Source organism: Salmo salar, chromosome 06 (genome assembly GCF_965601325.2).
Source record: "Salmo salar chromosome 06, fSalSal1, whole genome shotgun sequence".
Lineage (NCBI taxonomy): Eukaryota > Metazoa > Chordata > Actinopteri > Salmoniformes > Salmonidae > Salmo > Salmo salar.
The window spans coordinates 39,959,867-39,980,050 of NC_138296.1; the positions used below are offsets into that span (position 1 = coordinate 39,959,867).

The 20,184-nt window shown below is 48.5% G+C and overlaps 1 protein-coding gene across 1 annotated transcript in view; it reads right to left on the minus strand.

Annotated features, from left to right (window-relative positions):
• LOC106607201 (uncharacterized) overlaps positions 1-19,853 on the minus strand; it is a 52,344-nt gene extending 32,491 nt beyond the window's left edge. The window contains exons 1-2 of the mRNA XM_045720475.2: positions 19,549-19,853; positions 17,552-17,624 (exon numbers count right to left, since the gene is read on the minus strand). Coding sequence (XP_045576431.2) covers positions 17,552-17,624; positions 19,549-19,612 — 137 coding nt within the window. The 5' untranslated portion in view covers positions 19,613-19,853. The remainder of the gene's footprint in view (positions 1-17,551; positions 17,625-19,548) is intronic.
• Between the last annotated feature and the right edge of the window lie 331 nt (positions 19,854-20,184).

Consider the following 20,184-nt stretch of genomic DNA (forward strand, 5'->3'; position numbering starts at 1 on the left):
AACAGCCATCTTTTATGGCCTGTTGTTCTGTTCTAAAGGCCTTCACAACTCTCCTGGACAGACAGACAGACAGGGAATAACTTACAGCTACTTCTAGAAACTAGCGGATGTGAGAATGTATGTGTGTGTGTTTGTCTGAGGCACAGTGAATGAGACCCGGGCAGTCACACTCAAATCTTTTTGACTTCTATTCTGTTGATACGGCAGTTAAAAGTTTAAGGGAGAGAGGAGAATCTCAACCCGACGACTTGTGGACAGAGCTGCATAATGTGACTAATACTGACTGAGAGATGTTACAATTCAGGAAGTAAGGGTAAAAGAGTATGACTGGATTGTGAGAATAAATCAGGTGTGTGTGTGTGTGTGTGTGTGTGGGTGTGGGTGTGTGGTGTGTGTGTGTGTGTGTGTGTGTGTGTGTGTGTGAGTGTGAGTGTGAGTGTGTGTGTGTGTGTGTGGGTGTGTGTGTGTGTGTGTGTGTGTGTGTGTGGTGTGTGTGTGTGGTGTGTGTGTGAGTGTGTGTGTGAGTGTGTGTGTGTGTGTGTGTGTGTGTGTGTGTGTGTGTGTGTGTGTGTGTGTGTGTGTGAGTGTGTGTGTGTGTGTGTGTGTGAGAGAGTGTGTGTGTGTGTGTGTGTGTGTGTGTGTGAGAGTGTGTGTGTGTGTGTCTGTGATTGAGCAGCAGCAGCGGTAGAGCAGGAGGGAATGCAGTGGAGAGATTGTTTGCTTTCCTTTAAAAACACAGAGTCCAGCAGCCAAAACACACATTCTTTTGTCAGGGCCTTGGCCATTGTCAACATGCTACTCCCGGAACACATAACTAGACCAGGGTTCTGTCAGTCTCGTAGCTGTGGAGGACGCTATTTTGTCCTGCACCTGTGGTTCAGTCAGGCAGCCTTATCAGAATCTGGGAGTTCAGTTCAGACTTTTACAGCCATCTGGATTCCACCACTGTTGTGAAAGTCCTTGTCCACTGAGACTGCTGTAGTGTAGCCTAGCAGAGCAGTAACTGTTGGACCTTCGACCAGAGCCAGGAAGTGTTAAGTGTTTAGTGGTAGGATGTGGAGAGAGCAGGTGTGTGTGTGGGGGGGGTGGGTGGGGGATGTTGCGCAACCTCTGTCAAGATTTACTGAGGGCTGGCTCCTGACCTTTGAGGAAGAGAGTGTGCCAGAGCCAGACGAGGGGGAGGTCCGTGGGGTGCAGCGGGGCCGGGGCCAGAAAAGCCAGGGTAATCTCCTCACGTCACAACAGACCTGAGGGTTAACACCAGCTGCAGCCCCACTCAGCCCCAGCCAGCACCATGCATCTGTCCACATCTGTCAGAGAGACTCAGGCTGCCTGGTGTTGGTCCGCTCTGCCAGGGCTTTACTTTACTCTTGCTAGAACAATGGAGCTATTCTGCCTGGCTGGTGGACGAGGCACGAACACCAACACACACACACACACACGACATTACCTCACAAACACTCACATGCAATGGAGTGACTTTTTACACCTTCAACCAAAAGGGCACCAACGGCAACAAAAACAATGCAAATATTCACATGGTATAATGTGCCACATGGTATAATGTGCCACATGATATAATGTGCCACATGGTATAATGTGCCACATGGTATAATGTGCCACATGGTATAATGTGCCACATGGTATAATGTGCGCACACATGCAAAGAAACACCACAGAACACACCCAAACACAGGCAGGAACTTACAAACACTATAGTTGCTGGAAGAGGAGGGAGGCAGTACGGTGAGCCCATCACAGGGCCGGGGATCCACTGGGAAATGACAAAACAGGTGACAATGAGATTGAGCTACTCCGACGTTCTACACTTCTGAACAACATGAAGGGACCCAGACAGACCTACCGCAAAGACCCGTAACTCCTATGTTTTCCATGTTGAAAAGCAGACCCTGTGTTCAGGCTGAGCGTGTGTTCCTCTCCAGAGAAAGGAGACGTGATTTGTGCGTGTGAATCAGGACACCTCCGTTCAGCCAGTGTGAGTGACAGTAATTCAGAGACACTTTTTCTGCTCTGTGGGTCATTGTGCAGGTAACCTGAGCCCACCCTCTCAGACACAATACATCACCCAGCCTGACACAGGGGTCGTAGGCTAGCTCACCTGTGGACGTCACGCAGTAATCTGTGACACGGTTCGACACGCCACGGTCACGGACTACAGAGCAACAAGTATGGATGAATGGCCTGATCCCCACTCAGAGAGTGACCTATTCCACAGGTATTGTGAACCAACCAAAAGCCCATACAAGACAAATGGACAATAACAATAACAGGACAGAAAGCACAGCAGGGCCACCATCTTGTCATCCCCTTCAGCAGGAAGGAAGGAATCTCCAACCTCTACACTTCTCAGAACTGTCATGGAAGTTTTTCCTTCCCTTGTTTGCGAGCTTTTGCGTTGGGAGGAATTTATAAAGGTATGGGAATTTGGTAACCTCCAATAAAAGTCTCTCTGAGGCAGTGTTCTGCCCACAGCAAAGCACAGCCCCCGTCAGCCAAACTCCCACCCTCACCACCACCATCATCACCACCACCACCACCCCCACCATCACCCCCACCACCATCACCCCCACCATCATCACCATCACCACCACCACCCCCACCACCACCACCCCCACCATCACCACCATCACCCCCACCATCATCACCATCACCACCACCACCCCCACCATCACCACCACCACCATCACCCCCCACCATCATCACCATCACCCCCACCACCATCACCCCCACCATCATCACCATCACCACCACCACCCCCACCACCACCCCCACCATCACCACCATCACCCCCACCATCATCACCATCACCACCACCACCCCCACCACCACCACCCCCACCATCACCACCACCACCATCACCCCCACCATCATCACCATCACCCCCATCAACACCACCACCATCACCAGCATCATCACCATCACCCCCATCACCAACACCACCACCCCACCACCACCATCATCACCACCACCATCATCACCATCACCCCCCCACCACCACACCCCCCCCCCACCACCACCACCACCCCCCCACCACCATCACCACCATCACCACTACCATCACCACCAGGAACCAGCAGCTCCATTTCTTATTTCTTTGTGAGAGTCCATACTGACACCACACTGCCAACAAGAAGAGATCCTCCTCCCCCACACCCCCTCTCCTCTCTCTCTCCCTGCTCTCCTCTCTCTCTCTCTCTCTCTCTCTCTCTCTCTCTCTCTCTCTCTCTCTCTCTCTCTCTCCCTGCTCTCCTCTCTCTCTCCCTGCTCTCCTCTCTCTCTCCCTGCTCTCCTCTCTCTCTCCCTGCTCTCCTCTCTCTCTCTCTCCCTGCTCTCCTCTCTCTCTCTCTCTCTCTCTGCTCTCCTCTCTCTCTCCCTACTCTCCTCTCTCTTCCTGCTCTCCTCTCTCTCTCTCTCTCTCTCTGCTCTCCTCTCCTCTCTCTCCCTGCTCTCCTCTCTCCCTGCTCTCTCTCTCTCTCCCTGCTCTCTCTCTCTCTCTCCCTGCTCTCCTCTCTCTCTCTCCCTGCTCTCCTCTCTCTCTCCCTGCTCTCCTCTCTCTCTCTCTCTCTCCCTGCTCTCCTCTCTCTCTCCCTGCTCTCCTCTCTCTCTCCCTGCTCTCCTCTCTCTCTCCCTGCTCTCCTCTCTCTCTCCCTGCTCTCCTGCTCTCCTCTCTCTCTCTCTGCTCTCCTCTCTCTCTCCCTGCTCTCCTCCTCTCTCTCTCTCTCTCTCTCTCTGCTCTCCTCTCTCTCTCTCTCTCTCTCTCTCTCTCGCTCTCTCTCTCTCTCCCTGCTCTCCTCTCTCTCTCTCCCTGCTCTCCTCTCTCTCTCCCTGCTCTCCTCTCTCTCTCTCTCTCCCTGCTCTCCTCTCTCTCTCTCCCTACTCCCCTCTCTCTCTCTCTCTCTCTCTCTCTCTCTCCCTGCTCTCCTCTCTCTCTCCCTGCTCTCCTCTCTCTCTCCCTACTCTCCTCTCTCTCTCCCTGCTCTCCTCTCTCTCTCCCTGCTCTCCTCTCTCTCTCTCTCCCTGCTCTCCTCTCTCTCTCTCTGCTCTCCTCTCTCTCTCCCTGCTCTCCTCTCTCTCTCTCTCTCCCTGCTCTCCTCTCTCTCTCCCTACTCCCCTCTCTCTCTCCCTGCTCTCCTCTCTCTCTCTCTCTCTCCCTGCTCTCCTCTCTCTCTCCCTACTCCCCTCTCTCTCTCCCTGCTCTCCTCTCTCTCTCTCTCTCCCTGCTCTCCTCTCTCTCTCCCTGCTCTCCTCTCTCTCTCTCTCTCCCTGCTCTCCTCTCTCTCTCTCTCTCTCCCTACTCTCCTCTCTCTCTCTCTCCCTGCTCTCCTCTCTCTCTCCCTGCTCTCCTCTCTCTCTCTCCCTGCTCTCCTCTCTCTCTCCCTGCTCTCCTCTCTCTCTCCCCGCTCTCCTCTCTCTCTCCCCGCTCTCCTCTCTCTCTCCCCGCTCTCCTCTCTCTCTCCCCGCTCTCCTCTCTCTCTCCCCGCTCTCCTCTCTCTCTCCTTGCTCTCCTCTCTCTCTCTCTCCCTGCTCTCTCTCTCTCTCTCTCCCTGCTCTCCTCTCTCTCTCTCTCCCTGCTCTCCTCTCTCTCTCCCTGCTCTCCTCTCTCTCTCTCTCCCTGCTCTCCTCTCTCTCTCTCTGCTCTCCTCTCTCTCTCCCTGCTCTCTCTCTCTCCCTACTCCCCTCTCTCTCTCCCTGCTCTCCTCTCTCTCTCTCTCTCTCCCTGCTCTCCTCTCTCTCTCCCTGCTCTCCCCTCTCTCTCCCTGCTCTCCTCTCTCTCTCCCTACTCTCCTCTCTCTCTCCCTGCTCTCCTCTCTCTCTCTCTCCCTGCTCTCCTCTCTCTCTCTCTGCTCTCCTCTCTCTCTCCCTGCTCTCCTCTCTCTCTCTCTCTCCCTGCTCTCCTCTCTCTCTCTCTCTCTCTCTCTCCCTGCTCTCCTCTCTCTCTCTCCCTGCTCTCCTCTCTCCCTACTCTCCTCTCTCTCTCCCTGCTCTCCTCTCTCTCTCCCTGCTCTCCTCTCTCTCTCTCTCTCCCTGCTCTCCTCTCTCTCTCTCTCTCCCTGCTCTCCTCTCTCTCTCTCTCTCCCTGCTCTCCTCTCTCTCTCTCTCTCCCTGCTCTCCTCTCTCTCTCCCTACTCCCCTCTCTCTCTCTCTCCCTGCTCTCCTCTCTCTCTCCCTACTCCCCTCTCTCTCTCCCTGCTCTCCTCTCTCTCTCCCTGCTCTCCTCTCTCTCTCCCTGCTCTCCTCTCTCTCTCTCTCTCCCTGCTCTCCTCTCTCTCTCTCTCTCCCTGCTCTCCTCTCTCTCTCCCTACTCCCCCTCTCTCTCTCTCTCTCCCTGCTCTCCTCTCTCTCTCCCTACTCTCCTCTCTCTCTCTCTCCCTGCTCTCCTCTCTCTCTCCCTACTCCTCTCTCTCTCTCCCTGCTCTCCTCTCTCTCTCCCTGCTCTCCTCTCTCTCTCCCTGCTCTCCTCTCTCTCTCCTTGCTCTCCTCTCTCTCTCTCTCCCTGCTCTCTCTCTCTCCCTGCTCTCCTCTCTCTCTCTCTCCCTGCTCTCCTCTTTCTCAGAGAGGAGCCAACAGGTTGGGGGAAGGAGAGAGTTTTGTGGGCCAAATAAAAGACCTAAAGTAGTCAGAACTGCATTGTGTGAGGAGGGGTTGGAGCGGAGTGGAGGGAGGAGGGGCAGTGACCCAAACAGACAGTCTTTCAGGCCTGAGCTTACACGGACCAACAGATCTCAGCTGTAGCCTGGCAACAGTAACCCATGGTTGGGGAGAGGGTGAGAGGTGAGGGGGGTGTTTGGGAGAGACACAGGGTTCCGTGGAGACAGTTTGTAAAGTTCTGGAGAGCATACAGTATATACAGGTAACTTAGAGTTCAGTTAGTGACAAGATCAAACAGAATGACCATGATCAACTATAAATGGATGTGTGTACGAGAGTTTCCCAGTTTAAAGTCCAACGTTTTATTGAACAATGGTGCTTGGCGACAGACAATGGAGGTATTGAAATGAGCAGAGGGAGGTTTGAGGAGCACCCCCATGGCATGAATATTAACCATGTGAACATTAAGACAATTAACCTCCTCTTAGAGAAAAGCAAATATGAATCTGAGGAGTAAAAAGCTGTCACTAAACCCTCTTAACCCTCGAGGGGACAAGAACACATACGCCCATCAGTGAATTTCAAACTCCTGTGGCTTTGCTCGTCTCAATGCTCTTTGTAAGTCCTAGTTTTCTCTGATCAGAAGACTGCATGGACATGGTGCATTTCTGTACCTTGGCGTGACACATGTCTGCAATTGTGTAAATAAGGGCTCAGTAATGCAGTAAACACACACATTTACCTCACATTAAACTGAAACGAAGACACTGATTCTTTAGGAGACAATGCAACACTAAAGTTAAGAAATACCTCAAATGCCAACATCTTTTCTTTGGGATAAAAGAACTCCCTGAAATAGTTTGAATAGCAAAGCAGACGTCCATAACCACATCGCATGCATCCCAGGGTCGAGGTCTTCCAAAGCATTCTTCAATTTGCTCCACCACAGAACCCCACCCCACCACCTAAACTGAACCAGACTGCTGCAAAGCCTGAGAAAATAAAAGGCAATTTTTCCAGCACAAAAGGCAACTTCAAAAATCTACTTCCTCACAGAGTTTCTCAACAAATGATTCCCCGTCATGAAATGACAGAACTTCCCTTTCAATATCTGGCCTGTTTCTCACTGTGATGGTTCCAAGTTCATTCAGGAATAATGTATAGCCAGGCCTAAATGTGACTAATGATGATGAGACAGCATTTGTTCCAATCCAAAGACCAAGTTCATTTATCATAGTTGGCTATCCTACTGCTCAGTGAACATTTATTTCACAATGACTTTGGGAGAGAGCAATGAATGGATTCCAATATATTCAAACAAAAGCTTTTATGAAGACAGGCTGATGGATTAGAATGTGTAGTCCAAACCAAACAGACCAGCGCAGAGCGGACCGTTTTACAGGAGAAAGGCTGTGTGATAATCAGAGTCATTGGAGGTATGTTTACAAGACAGGGACTATCTTCCACAGTGATAAGAAACCTGGGGGAGAATGCTAGGAAAAGGGCCAAAGAATGTCCATTATCTCAAGCACTCTCACCAACAAACCGCTGGAGAACTTTAAGATGAAGGGTGAGGTCCTCACTTCTATCTCCTCTAACATCTCATAAACACCAAAACAAGCACTCGACAACGTGGGATTTGACTTGTGCCTTTCTGTAACCGTGCCTGGTTTCTTTCTACTTTAAAGATGGACTATGCAGAAATCGCTCCACCATTTCCTGGTTGCTAAAATTAGAATAGTTTCCAAAATGTCAGTTTATGTGAAAAAACAAGCAAATATAGTGTAGAGAATCATTGTACCATCTAAACCACTGTCTAATATATTTTATATAACCAAAAATATTGTGTTTTCAGCTGTTTGAAGCTGGTGTGCAAAATCAAAAGTAAAACTAAATTTAAGAGTGGGAAGCATAGAAAGAGGACACATAGAACAGATCTACTGCTTCTTTGACTTACTTTCAATGAGAATGACAGATCTTTAACTCAGATTTCTATGTGAATTTGGTCAGCTCGCCCAACAAGTTTGATATTGCAGCTTTAATGCACCCTGCTGCTCGGCGGCTACATTAACACATTTCTGTGTTGTGGAAAAGTGTGCTTGCCTTTCCTCTGGTCGTCTGTGGGAAGGACCCATTCCTTCCTCTCCTCAGCTAGTCTGGGTCTGAGAGGAGAGGGAAGGGAACATGGGGAGGAATCTCAATCTGTTGGGCTCAACCTCAGTTATTCCAATGACATGTCTCTTTAGAAGCCGTAGTCTCCCAGCGGAAAGAGAAACAAGCAGGGGATGAGACATCAGAGGAAGGACTATCCCTATCTAAGCACGAGATTTAGACATATAGGGACTGAAGCATAATATAGTAATAATATAGGACTTCATCGCATATTTTCTTCCTCTTTGGGCAACACAATAATGGACAGTCTGACAATGATTATCTAGCTCAGTTGAGTGTCTGTGTCTGTGTGTCTCTGTGTCTCTGTGTCTGTGTGTCTCTGTGTCTGAGTGCTGTGTGTCTCTGTGTCTGTATCTCTGTGTCTGTGTCTTGGTGTCTGTGTCTCTGTGTCTGAGTGCTGTGTGTCTCTGTGTCTGTGTCTTGGTGTCTGTGTCTCTGTATCTGTGTCTCTGTGTCTCTGTGTCTGTGTCTGTGTGTCTGTGTCTCTGTGTCTCTGTGTCTCTGTGTCTGTGTATCTGTATCTGTGTCTCTGTGTCTGTGTCTCTGTGTCTGAGTGCTCTGTGTCTGTGTCTCTGTGTCTGTGTCCCTGTGTCTGAGTGCTGTGTGTCTCTGTGTCTGTGTCTCTGTATCTGTGTCTCTGTATCTGTGTCTCTGTATCTGTGTCTCTGTATCTGTGTCTCTGTATCTGTGTCTCTGTATCTGTGTCTCTGTATCTGTGTCTCTGTATCTGTGTCTCTGTATCTGTGTCTCTGTATCTGTGTCTCTGTGTCTGTGTCTCTGTGTCTGTGTGTCTGTGTCTGTGTCTCTGTGTCTGTGTATCTGTGTCTGTGTGTCTGTGTCTCTGTGTCTGAGTGCTGTGTGCGTGTGAGTCAGTGTTTGTTCTTAGTAGAAATTCCAAACAGAAAACATGAAGGGTTCACATGAGAAAAACAAGCAGGCAAGTTGTACCACAATCCCTGATGATGAGTTGTGGCAGTAACATGATTGCGTAGGGGACGCTGTTGGTGGTGTTGTGGTCAGTGTGGATGGAGGGGTCAAGGAGGAGGGCAGAGAGCAGTGAGTAAGCTGCTGTAAGCTGCACAGACAGGATGTGCGTATGAGAGCGGGTCAGAAGGCACCACTTCCTCTGATAGGGCCTGGGAACCACAGCCCCCCAGTTCTCCTCCAGCCCCCATGACCCAGGAGCAGTGGGGACAAACCCCCTTCTACCCGCGACCTCCTCTCTCTGCTCAGACCCAACCACCACTGTCTCAGATAAATACGCTTCATCTCCCCTTCTCAAATCCTATCTACAGGTCCAACAAGCTGAATCCACAGGTTCCTTCAAGTCAGGAAGAGACCACTGACTCCTTGGGAGTGAATCTCAATTGTGTTTACGCGATTCCATGGATCCTCTCTCATAGATGCATTTTGAGGAGGCGAGGGAAGAGGATGCAAGGAATCAAGAAACACAATTGAGATTCACCCCATGGAGTCAGCGGTCTCCTGACATGACGGATTGGGGATGGCTCAATCTGCCTGTCAACCAGACACGAGAGATCTGTGGTTCCCTCCCGCTGCATGTTGGCGTGAGAGAACCTAATTGTCTATCTATCCCACCAGTCATTCCAAACATGCCGTTTTAAATGAGAGCCTGTGGTCAGGGTGTTTGAAGCATTCCTGAGAAGCCTGCAGGGTGGACGGGCTGGAGGTGAGCAGGACAATGCACCGAGAGGAGCAGCAGAGGGGGAGAGGAAAGGAGGGATCTTACTAGGCATTCCTCTCTAATCCAGCATGACGACGCCAGAGAAAACACTACTAGCCCCAAGGTGCTCCGGGCCAAGCCAACAGTACTAACTAACTGTGTTGTCCGCCTGCTTCGCTCTGCCTGTCACCGTGTGACTGCCCACCTGGATTTTACTGTTGTTGATGAATCAATATTGTTTCCACATCACTGCAGCAAAACAAAATCAATGTGATGATGTTTAACTGATTGGATTTGCATAAAGTCATCAACGTAAGAGAATTCATGATCTTTTAACGTACCTAAATCCAATGACATGGTGCCATTTTGTGTTGATTTCATGTTGAATTCATGTTAGTTGACAACTCAACCAAATGTACATCAGAATTGTTGTTGAAATGACATCTGTACCCAGTGGATGGGGGATCTGTGTCCATCTCTCTTTTAAGGTGAATTGGCTCTGTTCAGGGGTAGTGTACAGGACTACATCTCAGGGATGGGCAACTTTAATGGGGGTGGGGGTCACAAAAAGCTGAAAACGTCATGGGGGGGGGGGGGGTCTGCATACCCATTTCCATACCCACATATGCAACCTTTTGGGGGCCCAAAGCGAAATTTGAAGTTTTAGGGTTCATTTCCTGCAATTCTACTCATTTTGCCATGGGGCGGATAGAAATGTTTGCAGTTTTTAATATGATATCTGACTGAGATTGTCTAACAAAATAAATTGGGGCCGTCCGGTCAGTAATTCACCATGAATACTACAAGTTTAGATAGCTGGCCGCAAAACTAACTTACAATCTAAAAAATGTTTGCTGATCAGGGCTAATTGAGTGACCGCCAGTGACCCATCCAAATCAAATCCCTGGTCTATCTGGTTTGGATCCAAATGACAATAATCACAATCAACAGAACCTGATGCATTTTTCATTAGGAAATTCTGAATTCTGCTCAGGTCTTTCTTTCCTCGTGGCAACTGAAAATAAAGCAAACATTAACACATAAAACCTTACTACACAGAGCTCCTACTACACAGAGCTCCTACTACACAGAGACCCTACTACACAGAGACTCCAGGACACAGAGACCCTAGGACACAGAGACCCCATGACACAGAGACCCTACGACACAGAGACCCTACTACACAGAGATCCCAGGACAAAGAGACCCTACGACACAGAGCTCCTACTACACAGAGACCCTAGGACATAGACCCTACTACACAGAGACCCTACTACACAGAGACCCTACTACACAGAGACCCTACTACACAGAGCTCCTACTACACAGAGACCCCAGGACACAGAGACCCTACTACACAGAGCTCCTACTACACAGAGACCCTACTACACAGAGACCCCAGGACAAAGAGACCCTAGGACACAGAGACCCTAGGACACAGAGACCCTACTACACAGAGCTCCTACTACACAGAGACCCTACTACACAGAGACCCTAGGACACAGAGACCCTAGGACACAGAGACCCTAGGACACAGAGACCCTAGGACACAGAGACCCTACTACACAGAGCTCCTACTACACAGAGACCCCAGGACACAGAGACCGTACGACACAGAGACCCTACTACACAGAGACCCTAGGACACAGAGACCCTAGGACACAGAGACCCTAGGACACAGAGACCCCAGGACAAAGAGACCCTAGGACACAGACCCTACTACACAGAGACCCTAGGACACAGAGATCCTAGGACACAGAGACCCTACTACACAGAGCTCCTACTACACAGAGACCCCAGGACACAGAGACCGTACGACACAGAGACCCTACTACACAGAGATCCCAGTACAAAGAGACCCTAGGACACAGACCCTACTACACAGAGACCCTAGGACACAGACCCTACTACACAGAGACCCTAGGACACAGAGACCCTAGGACACAGACCCTACTACACAGAGACCCTAGGACACAGAGACCCTAGGACACAGAGACCCTACTACACAGAGCTCCTACTACACAGAGACCCTAGGACACAGAGACCCTACTACACAGCTCCTAGGACACAGAGTCCCTTCTACACAGAGCTGCTAGGACACAGAGCTCTTACTACACAGAGACCCTACTACACAGAGACCCTACTACACAGAGACTCCACACACACACACACACACACACACACACACACACACACACACACACACACACACACACACACACACACACACACACACACACACACACACACAGGCTGGAGTGGCTGTTCCCTATCAAACTGAAAAACTGTCCGTCGTTCATCATGTCCTAAGAGGCCGGGAGCTTCCATGGAGGTCATTATAACACAACACTTAGAATTTATAGACCTCACTCTGCTACTGAGGTCACATCACAGCTATTAATAACACACAGAGCCACTGTTTCCATCCCTCCATCGGCCTGGCCTCACAGACAGACAGACAGACAGAGAGACAGACAGACAGAGAGACAGAGAGACAGACAGACAGACAGACAGACAGACAGACAGACAGACAGACAGACAGACAGACAGACAGAGAGAGAGAGAGAGAGAGAGAGAGAGAGAGAGAGAGAGAGAGAGAGAGAGAGAGAGACAGAGAGAGAGAGAGAGAGAGAGAGAGAGAGAGAGAGAGAGAGAGAGAGAGAGAGAGAGAAGAACATATCTTTCAGATCCATCCATCCCTGCCAGAGGATCTGTAGCCATTGTGCAATCTGTGGTGGGGTCCACCACTGTGGGCTTTGAGAGACACAACACACAGAGGATAGATAAACCGTTGGAGGAGCTGGGGAAAAAACACACAGAGACAAAGAGCGTTCATCCCCAATAGCAGTGAGAGAGAAAGGGAGCATGTTCAGAGAAGAGGAGGCCTCCACTCCTCCACGCACGAGCCCGTCTCTCCCAGCATGCAGCCAGCAGGCCGCTCAATGGCAGCACCTGGCCCTCCGCTTGCTCCCCCTTTGTCAAAGATCTGACTTCACTGGATTACCATCACAACATCCACCAGCTGTCCCCTACAACCCCCCCCCCCCCCCCCCCCCCTCAATCTGCCTAATTATCTCCAGCACTCCAACGGCCCCTCCGTTGCACATTCCATCTACACACAGACATACGGGGCAGGGCAGGGCGGAGCAGAGGGGGCCCGTGGCCCTTCAACTGACTGCTCACCTAGAGGGCCACTCTCTGTGATACTCAACCTCTTCACCATCAAGTGCACCACACGTCTGTCTGTCTGTCTGTCTCTGGGCTTTGTGCTCCCTTGGCCTTGTGTTCAATTATGGGATTCAGAGAGAGAATGAGGGACAGAGAGAACAACAACGTTCTGTCCAATGATTTGTGTATGTTTTGTACTTTCCCAACCATCCAGGATGTTGATGTAAGCAGGTGCATCAAGAGAAGAGAAAAGAATAGCTAAGACTCATATTATGACACAACAGGGAGTATCATGCCCTGAAGCCAAAGTACTAGATCCAATATACTGTTATCATGATTCAGAGAAGAAGAACAAATCACTTGGATCGCTGTGGTGTGTGTTACAGGTGCATCAGCATAGTAGTCCCTCCCAGGCCAGGCCAGCCAACCCCTACACCTATCAGAAGTGACCCGTCATGCAGGCTCAGTGAGACGGTAGAACAGGTTCTAGAAGGATTACTCCTGTAATCTGCTTTCCACTACACGTCTGAGACCCTGCTCGTTCACCTTAGACAGGGCCACAGCAGTGAACCATGAGGGGGCCAGACAGACAGGGCCACAGCAGTGAACCATGAGGGGGCCAGACAGACAGGGCCACAGCAGTGAACCATGAGGGGGCCAGACAGACAGGGCCACAGCAGTGAACCATGAGGGGGCCAGACAGACAGGGCCACAGCAGTGAACCATGAGGGGGCCAGACAGACAGGGCCACAGCAGTGAACCATGAGGGGTCCAGACAGACAGGGCCACAGCAGTGAACCATGAGGGGGCCAGACAGACAGGGCCACAGCAGTGAACCATGAGGGGGCCAGAGAGACAGGGCCACAGCAGTGAACCATGAGGGGGCCAGACAGACAGGGCCACAGCAGTGAACCATGAGGGGGCCAGACAGACAGGGCCACAGCAGTGAACCATGAGGGGGCCAGACAGACAGGGCCACAGCAGTGAACCATGAGGGGGCCAGACAGACAGGGCCACAGCAGTGAACCATGAGGGGGCCAGACAGACAGGGCCACAGCAGTGAACCATGAGGGGGCCAGAGAGACAGGGCCACAGCAGTGAACCATGAGGGGGCCAGACAGACAGGGCCACAGCAGTGAACCATGAGGGGGCCAGACAGACAGGGCCACAGCAGTGAACCATGAGGGGGCCAGACAGACAGGGCCACAGCAGTGAACCATGAGGGGGCCAGACAGACAGGGCCACAGCAGTGAACCATGAGGGGGCCAGACAGACAGGGCCACAGCAGTGAACCATGAGGGGGCCAGACAAACAGGGCCACAGCAGTGAACCATGAGGGGGCCAGACAGACAGGGCCACAGCAGTGAACCATGAGGGGGCCAGACAGACAGGGCCACAGCAGTGAACCATGAGGGGGCCAGACAAACAGGGCTAACAGGGAGGGAACAAAGCTTCATGGTTCTGGCATGCTTAGAGCAGAGTTTTTTTTTATGTATTTATTTTATTTATTTAACCAGGTAGGCAAGTTGAGAACAAGTTCTCATTTACAATTGCGACCTGGCCAAGATAAAGCAAAGCAGTTCGACACATACATCAACACAGAGTTACACATGGAGTAAAACAACATACAATCAATGATACAGTAGACAAAAATAAGTCTATATACAATGTGAGCAAATGAGGTGAGATAAGGGAGGTAAAGGCAAAAAAGGCCATGGTGGCAAAGTAAATAAAGTATAGCAAGTAAAACACTGGAATGGTAGATTTGTAGTGGAAGAAAGTGCAAAGTAGAAATATAAATAATGGAGTGCAAAGGAGCAAAATAAATAAATAAATACAGTAGGGGAAGAGGTAGTTGTTTGGGCTATATTATAGATGGGCTATGTACAGGTGCAGTAATCTGTGAGCTGCTCTGACAGCTGGTGCTTAAAGCTAGTGAGGGAGATAAGTGTTTCCAGTTTCAGTGATTTTTGCAGTTCGTTCCAGTCGTTGGCAGCAGAGAACTGGAAGGAGAGGCGGCCGAAGGAGGAATTGGCTTTGGGGGTGACCAGTGAGATATACCTGCTGGAGCGCATACTACAGGTGGGTGCTGCTATGGTGACCAGCGAGCGGAGATAAGGGGGGACTTTACCTAGCAGAGACTTGTAGATGACCTGGAGCCAGTGGGTTTGGCAACGAGTATGTAGCGAGGGCCATCCAACGAGAGCGTACAGGTCCCAGTGGTGGGTAGTATATGGGGCTTTGGTGACAAAACGGATGGCACTGTGATAGACTGCATCCAATTTATTGAGTAGGGTGTTGGAGTTTAGTATCATGTCTTTATGTTTGCCAACCAGACAGAGGATACATTGGTATCTGGGACAGTAACAATGACAATAAAAAAAGATAGAATACTATTGTCACCTGAGAACAGAGGAAAATAATACTCATGTTGCACAACTTCAGAGAAGGACCTGATCAACAGCTTCTGCTCTGAAACATCAGGTAGGAAAATCCACAGGTTGATTTCAAACAGAGCGCTAATGGCTAGTTTCTGAAACATCAGGTAGGAAAATCCACAGGTTGATTTCAAACAGAGCGCTAATGGCTAGTTTCTGAAACATCAGGTAGGAAAATCCACAGGTTGATTTCAAACAGAGCGCTAATGGCTAGTTTCTGAAACATCAGGTAGGAAAATCCACAGGTTGATTTCAAACAGAGAGCTAATGGCTAGTTTGTCCTCAGTGATTTTCAGGCAAAATCTCACGTGTCTCACCAGCTCTCTACAATTTCTTCCTAAAGCTACCACTTTTATCTCTATCTGCTATTTCTCTCTCTCTCTCTCCATTCCTCCCTCACTCTCCTGTGCCCTTTCCTGTTCTCACCCTCTCCCCAGCTCTCAGCTCTCCTGATGGTGCCCGGTTACAGTCAGGTATCTGGGAGAAGAAAGGCTCTTTTCTGCTGTTGTGGATCTCCAGTTACACTGGGATCCCAGGGGATGGGGCTGGGGTGAGGTGGGTCCTCCAGTCGCCTCTGTCTAGGACTAGGACTGGTTTGACCACTCCGCTCCGCTCCCCCGTTGGCCGGGCTGAGGCTACGCTGCCTGGCCCGGTCATGGCCCCGCTGTGGGCGTGTTACCATTTTGTGTGGTACGGCATTTAAATTTCCTATTGGGAATCTCTTCTATGTATCGCTGTTGACACTGACCCAGAGGGGTGATTACGCATGAATGGATAGTCCTCCACGCCCCATACATATAGACACACAGCACCAAAAAGCTGAGGAACACAAAGCATGAACACACTACACAATCTCTGGAAAGCAAACACTAACCCAGTGACGTGACGCCATTAAAGTTGGGAGATGAATGAATACGCTAGGACCAAGTTCAAGGGTTTAACCATGTACAATAATACAGTAATGACCAGTAGAAGGTAGAAGCATAGGCTAGCTGGTAGCAGAGTTATGTGAAGACACTGAGAAGTCTTTTGCTCCAGAAAGTCTAACCAGTTTGAAAACAGAAGAGAGCTCATCTCACAAAGAACAGTTTGAGGAGCTATTAACACAATTATACATTTACCCAGCGCTTTCCCTGCTTTAGGTAATGATTTGAGAACTATATTGTCGCTTGTTGTTTACCGGCTGCCACTTTTATACCTTTATGCGGTGTCTGTGACTGATCTTTTACAGTGGCCATGTTTTCAGACAGGTCAGAACTGGGATGTAAGTAATGAAATGAGGTGGCAGTGTGGAAAGTTCCAAGCAAGCAGCAACTATAGTATAGACTACTCTAGTGGAATCAGTGGTCCATCCCTAGAAACTCTACTGAGCATTGGAATGATGATTGGTGACGTCAAATAGCCTTTAGCCCAACTGTAGCATGAAGGTGAGGGTCTTGTCACCAACCAAGTCCTACAAACGACTGTAGTGGAGGGAAGCTGCCTGTCAGCCAATCTCATCAGACAAAAGTAAAAACCAAAGGAACCAAGCATTATTGTTCCATCCAATTCTCAGCTCTGGTCCAACTTCAAACCCTAATGTATTATAGGCTTTGGTTTTCCCAATGGTAAAAACCCTAACGCCCCCCGCGCCATCATCACACTGTATTTATCCTAACTACTGCGATTGTTTCCCACGTACCCCCTCGCCTACTGGAAAAACAAAGACCCCTAATCACTGTGAACGCCGGTGAGAGCTCACACAGAAAATGTCCAAATCAGGCGGGAAAGTAAAAACAGCAGCCCCTGGCTCTCTCATGATAACAATCATGTTGCTCTCTCTCTGAAGGACTGGAAGCACGACCTCACCGATGTAAAAACCGTGGGAAACTCTCAGAATCAATTCTGCTGGTTACGAAACAATCCATCGAATTGCGTATAAAGAACACCTTAGTCATGCTATGACCAGTTTAATAGTGTAATTTATGTTTCACAAAGCTCTTCATCTTCAACAGGTGTAACTGCAAGTGAACGGTGTGCCACAAGCCAAACAAGTCCAGGCTGGAACACTCCATTCAACCTGTCTCGTGTGTATCCATGCATTGTTCATTATACACATTACACCCCAGGTGGTGGTTTGACTGCAGATTGAAACATTTCATTAAACGTGTAAAATGTTCACCATTGTATCGATAACCACCCAGCACTTGGCTGAGTTCCAGTCCATTGTGAGCGTGGTGCAGCTCCAGTAGTTTGCAATGCAATGATTTACTAACCAACGCTAAATAACACAAGTTCTGCATACTGATACAAATGACTAAACTATGCCTACTTGAACCGTTTCTACACCATAACTCCTCAACTAATCCTGACAGCCTACTCATAGGCCTGGGCCTGTACTGTTTTCAGACTTCCTCCTCATCATGTCACCATTTGGAACAATGCAGGCCTGCAGTGAATTCGTACATGTGTGATCCATAAAACATGATGTTGCACTTACATGCATTGCGAGGGTGAGTCTATGCACGTTCCTCCATTGTCACAAGGTCTGTATTTATCCAGGCAGCGGAATCCTGTGGAGAGGAAGGAGAGATGAAGGGAGTCCTGCCCATGGTGATCAGGCCCTTTTCTCAGGGCAGGTTTGAAATATGAATTTAATCCAAACATTTTATAGAGCATCCTATATAATTTGTGGGAGGAGAAGTGGGCATTTCAAAAAAATATATATATAATCAAGTTACACTTTTCTGCCATTCAGAATCAATCATTCCAACATACCGGTAAGCCATGTGCTGGATTTCAAACATGTTGCTCTTGGCTAGACAGTTCCATTTTCCCACTCGTTAAAATGACACTTTATGGACACACCCGCTTACATGGGTACGTTATGTTGACTTTCTTGGCAAGAGCTGATAGCGTTATCTGCGACTGAATGCAGATGCATGCTGAGATCGGTGTAGACAGGGAAACGAGATAGGATTCCATTTCTTTTACATAGATTCAAAATCGTTTTAGTAATAATAGGTTTGATATGGTAATTATTGACTATATGGGATAAGTATAAGAATATCTGCCAACCCGTTTCGTTATAGGCATAGCCTATAAGCCAATGAATGGTTTCCATAATTTGTTTAATTACAGTGTAATGTAGCCGACTCAAGTTGATTAATGTTCAGGGTTATTGCAAGATAATTCATTAATTCAGAGTTCAGCTTCCCTGTATACAACCAATCAAATGTTGCTACCATAAACTACCATTTTACTGGATGTCAACAAAATAGACCCATGAGTTACTTTCTCAACAGTAGGCCTATCAAAAGATTGTCGCGAACAAACAGATCTGGAACTCACAACCCTATCAAACATCCATCCAAACGGTTTGTCAGCCATGTGTGGGAGTTTGTTACACAGCATAAACAGATACATGACCTTTTTTAAATCATGTTATTATATTCTAGCACTCATCCCATCCCCCACAGCAACACAGTTCAATTGTTAAAAGCTCTTTGTTCAGATAAGGAGGGGGTAAAGTTGGCTCATCACCCCCTTCACTCACAAAAAAGTCTCACCATATACCCCCACGAACGAAGATAATAGACTTGAATGAAATAGGGAAAATATTTATCCACTACAAGACATAAATATCGAATTCCGTTGTTAAGTGAGTAAACCGTGCTTCTAGCCTACAACTTGTGGACGAATGCCCGAAGTAACTTTCTTTAAACTGTTCCATTCCGCGTTCAGTTGTTGCGGCTTGCACCGCGCTGCCAGCGGCGCTCCACACCACCGCTTGTCATTATGTTCTCACCGTGGCGATCAGCCTCGCAAAATTACCCACAGAGACGCATACCAATCCCACCATCCCGCCCGCAGAGACAAGCGGATTCTTTGCTGTTATCGGGTGCAATCTGTAAACAAAAATCTCACCCATACAATAGAAGATACAACATTTGTATCAACCTCCACAAAACACCTCCCAACTTCATTCCATTGAATACATTGGGCTTTGTCACTCAACACTGCTAGAAGATAGAATAACTTCAGGGGGCAAATATTCCAGGATAGAATCCTCCCTGTTCACTACCAGTCTACAAAGAACATTATGCAAATAAAAAGTTTCGTAGCCTATTACTGTAGGCTATACAAAAACGAATGCTTGTTATCTAGTTATTAACCCGTTATGAGAGCCTTCGTAGGTGTTATATTAACCTGTCAGAAATCGAACTTTGAACGCCACTAACAACCAACCAAGTTTTTGTAAATGAAACGCTTAAAACAAATCTTTGTAGCCTAGACTAGAGATCAGCTAGCATGTTGGCTTCAATCTGATGCCATTTAAATTGCGCAGCGCACAGGTGACAAAATGTAACCTTAACAATTTGTGAAAAACGGAAAAAGCTAGAATTTGTCCAGACTTGTCTGCTAGCCAAATTTAGAAAGCTCACATACACATTGATTGTAATTTATGTGACTGTCAAATAAATTAATTGTCCTTACCTTCGCAATTATGGACCAAGAATAAAATTGCTAAAAATATCCAAACTTTATAATTCCCCCCCATCTCGGTGGAAATTTGTCCCAACTTCTCTTTGAAGTGTTAACTTAGCAGTAATACATCCTTTGAGTTCACCGAGAGATAAAAGTTCCAAGAGGCAGTGTCTGGGATCTTCAAAAAGTTCATTAATCAACTAAAAGTAAAAACGGCGTATAAATCGTACAGGTCCTATCCCGGATCAGCGTTGGCAGCTCGGACACTGCTGCTGTGCGTCTCCTCCTGCAACTTTTGAAAAACGATTTTTTTCTTCTCAGCTTGAAGTCTGCGCTGGGAAACAACTTGGTATCACTCCGCCCTCCTTTCCTCCCCTTTCCGCTCGCAGTAACGGGTTACACTCCGCTCAAGACAAATAGTCCGCAAGCCACCCCTCAATGGACAGGGTAAAGTGTTTTTTTTGTATGTCATTAGCAACATTTAGGGAGAGACCAGTCTTGTTGTCTTTCAAGAGTATGACATATAACGGTACCATTGAGGTATCTTATCTCTCATTTGAAAATCATTTCAAAGAAACAGTAAATTATCAAATTAATATGACAGCACGTTAAGCCATATATGTAGACAGTCAGTTTATACTGGCA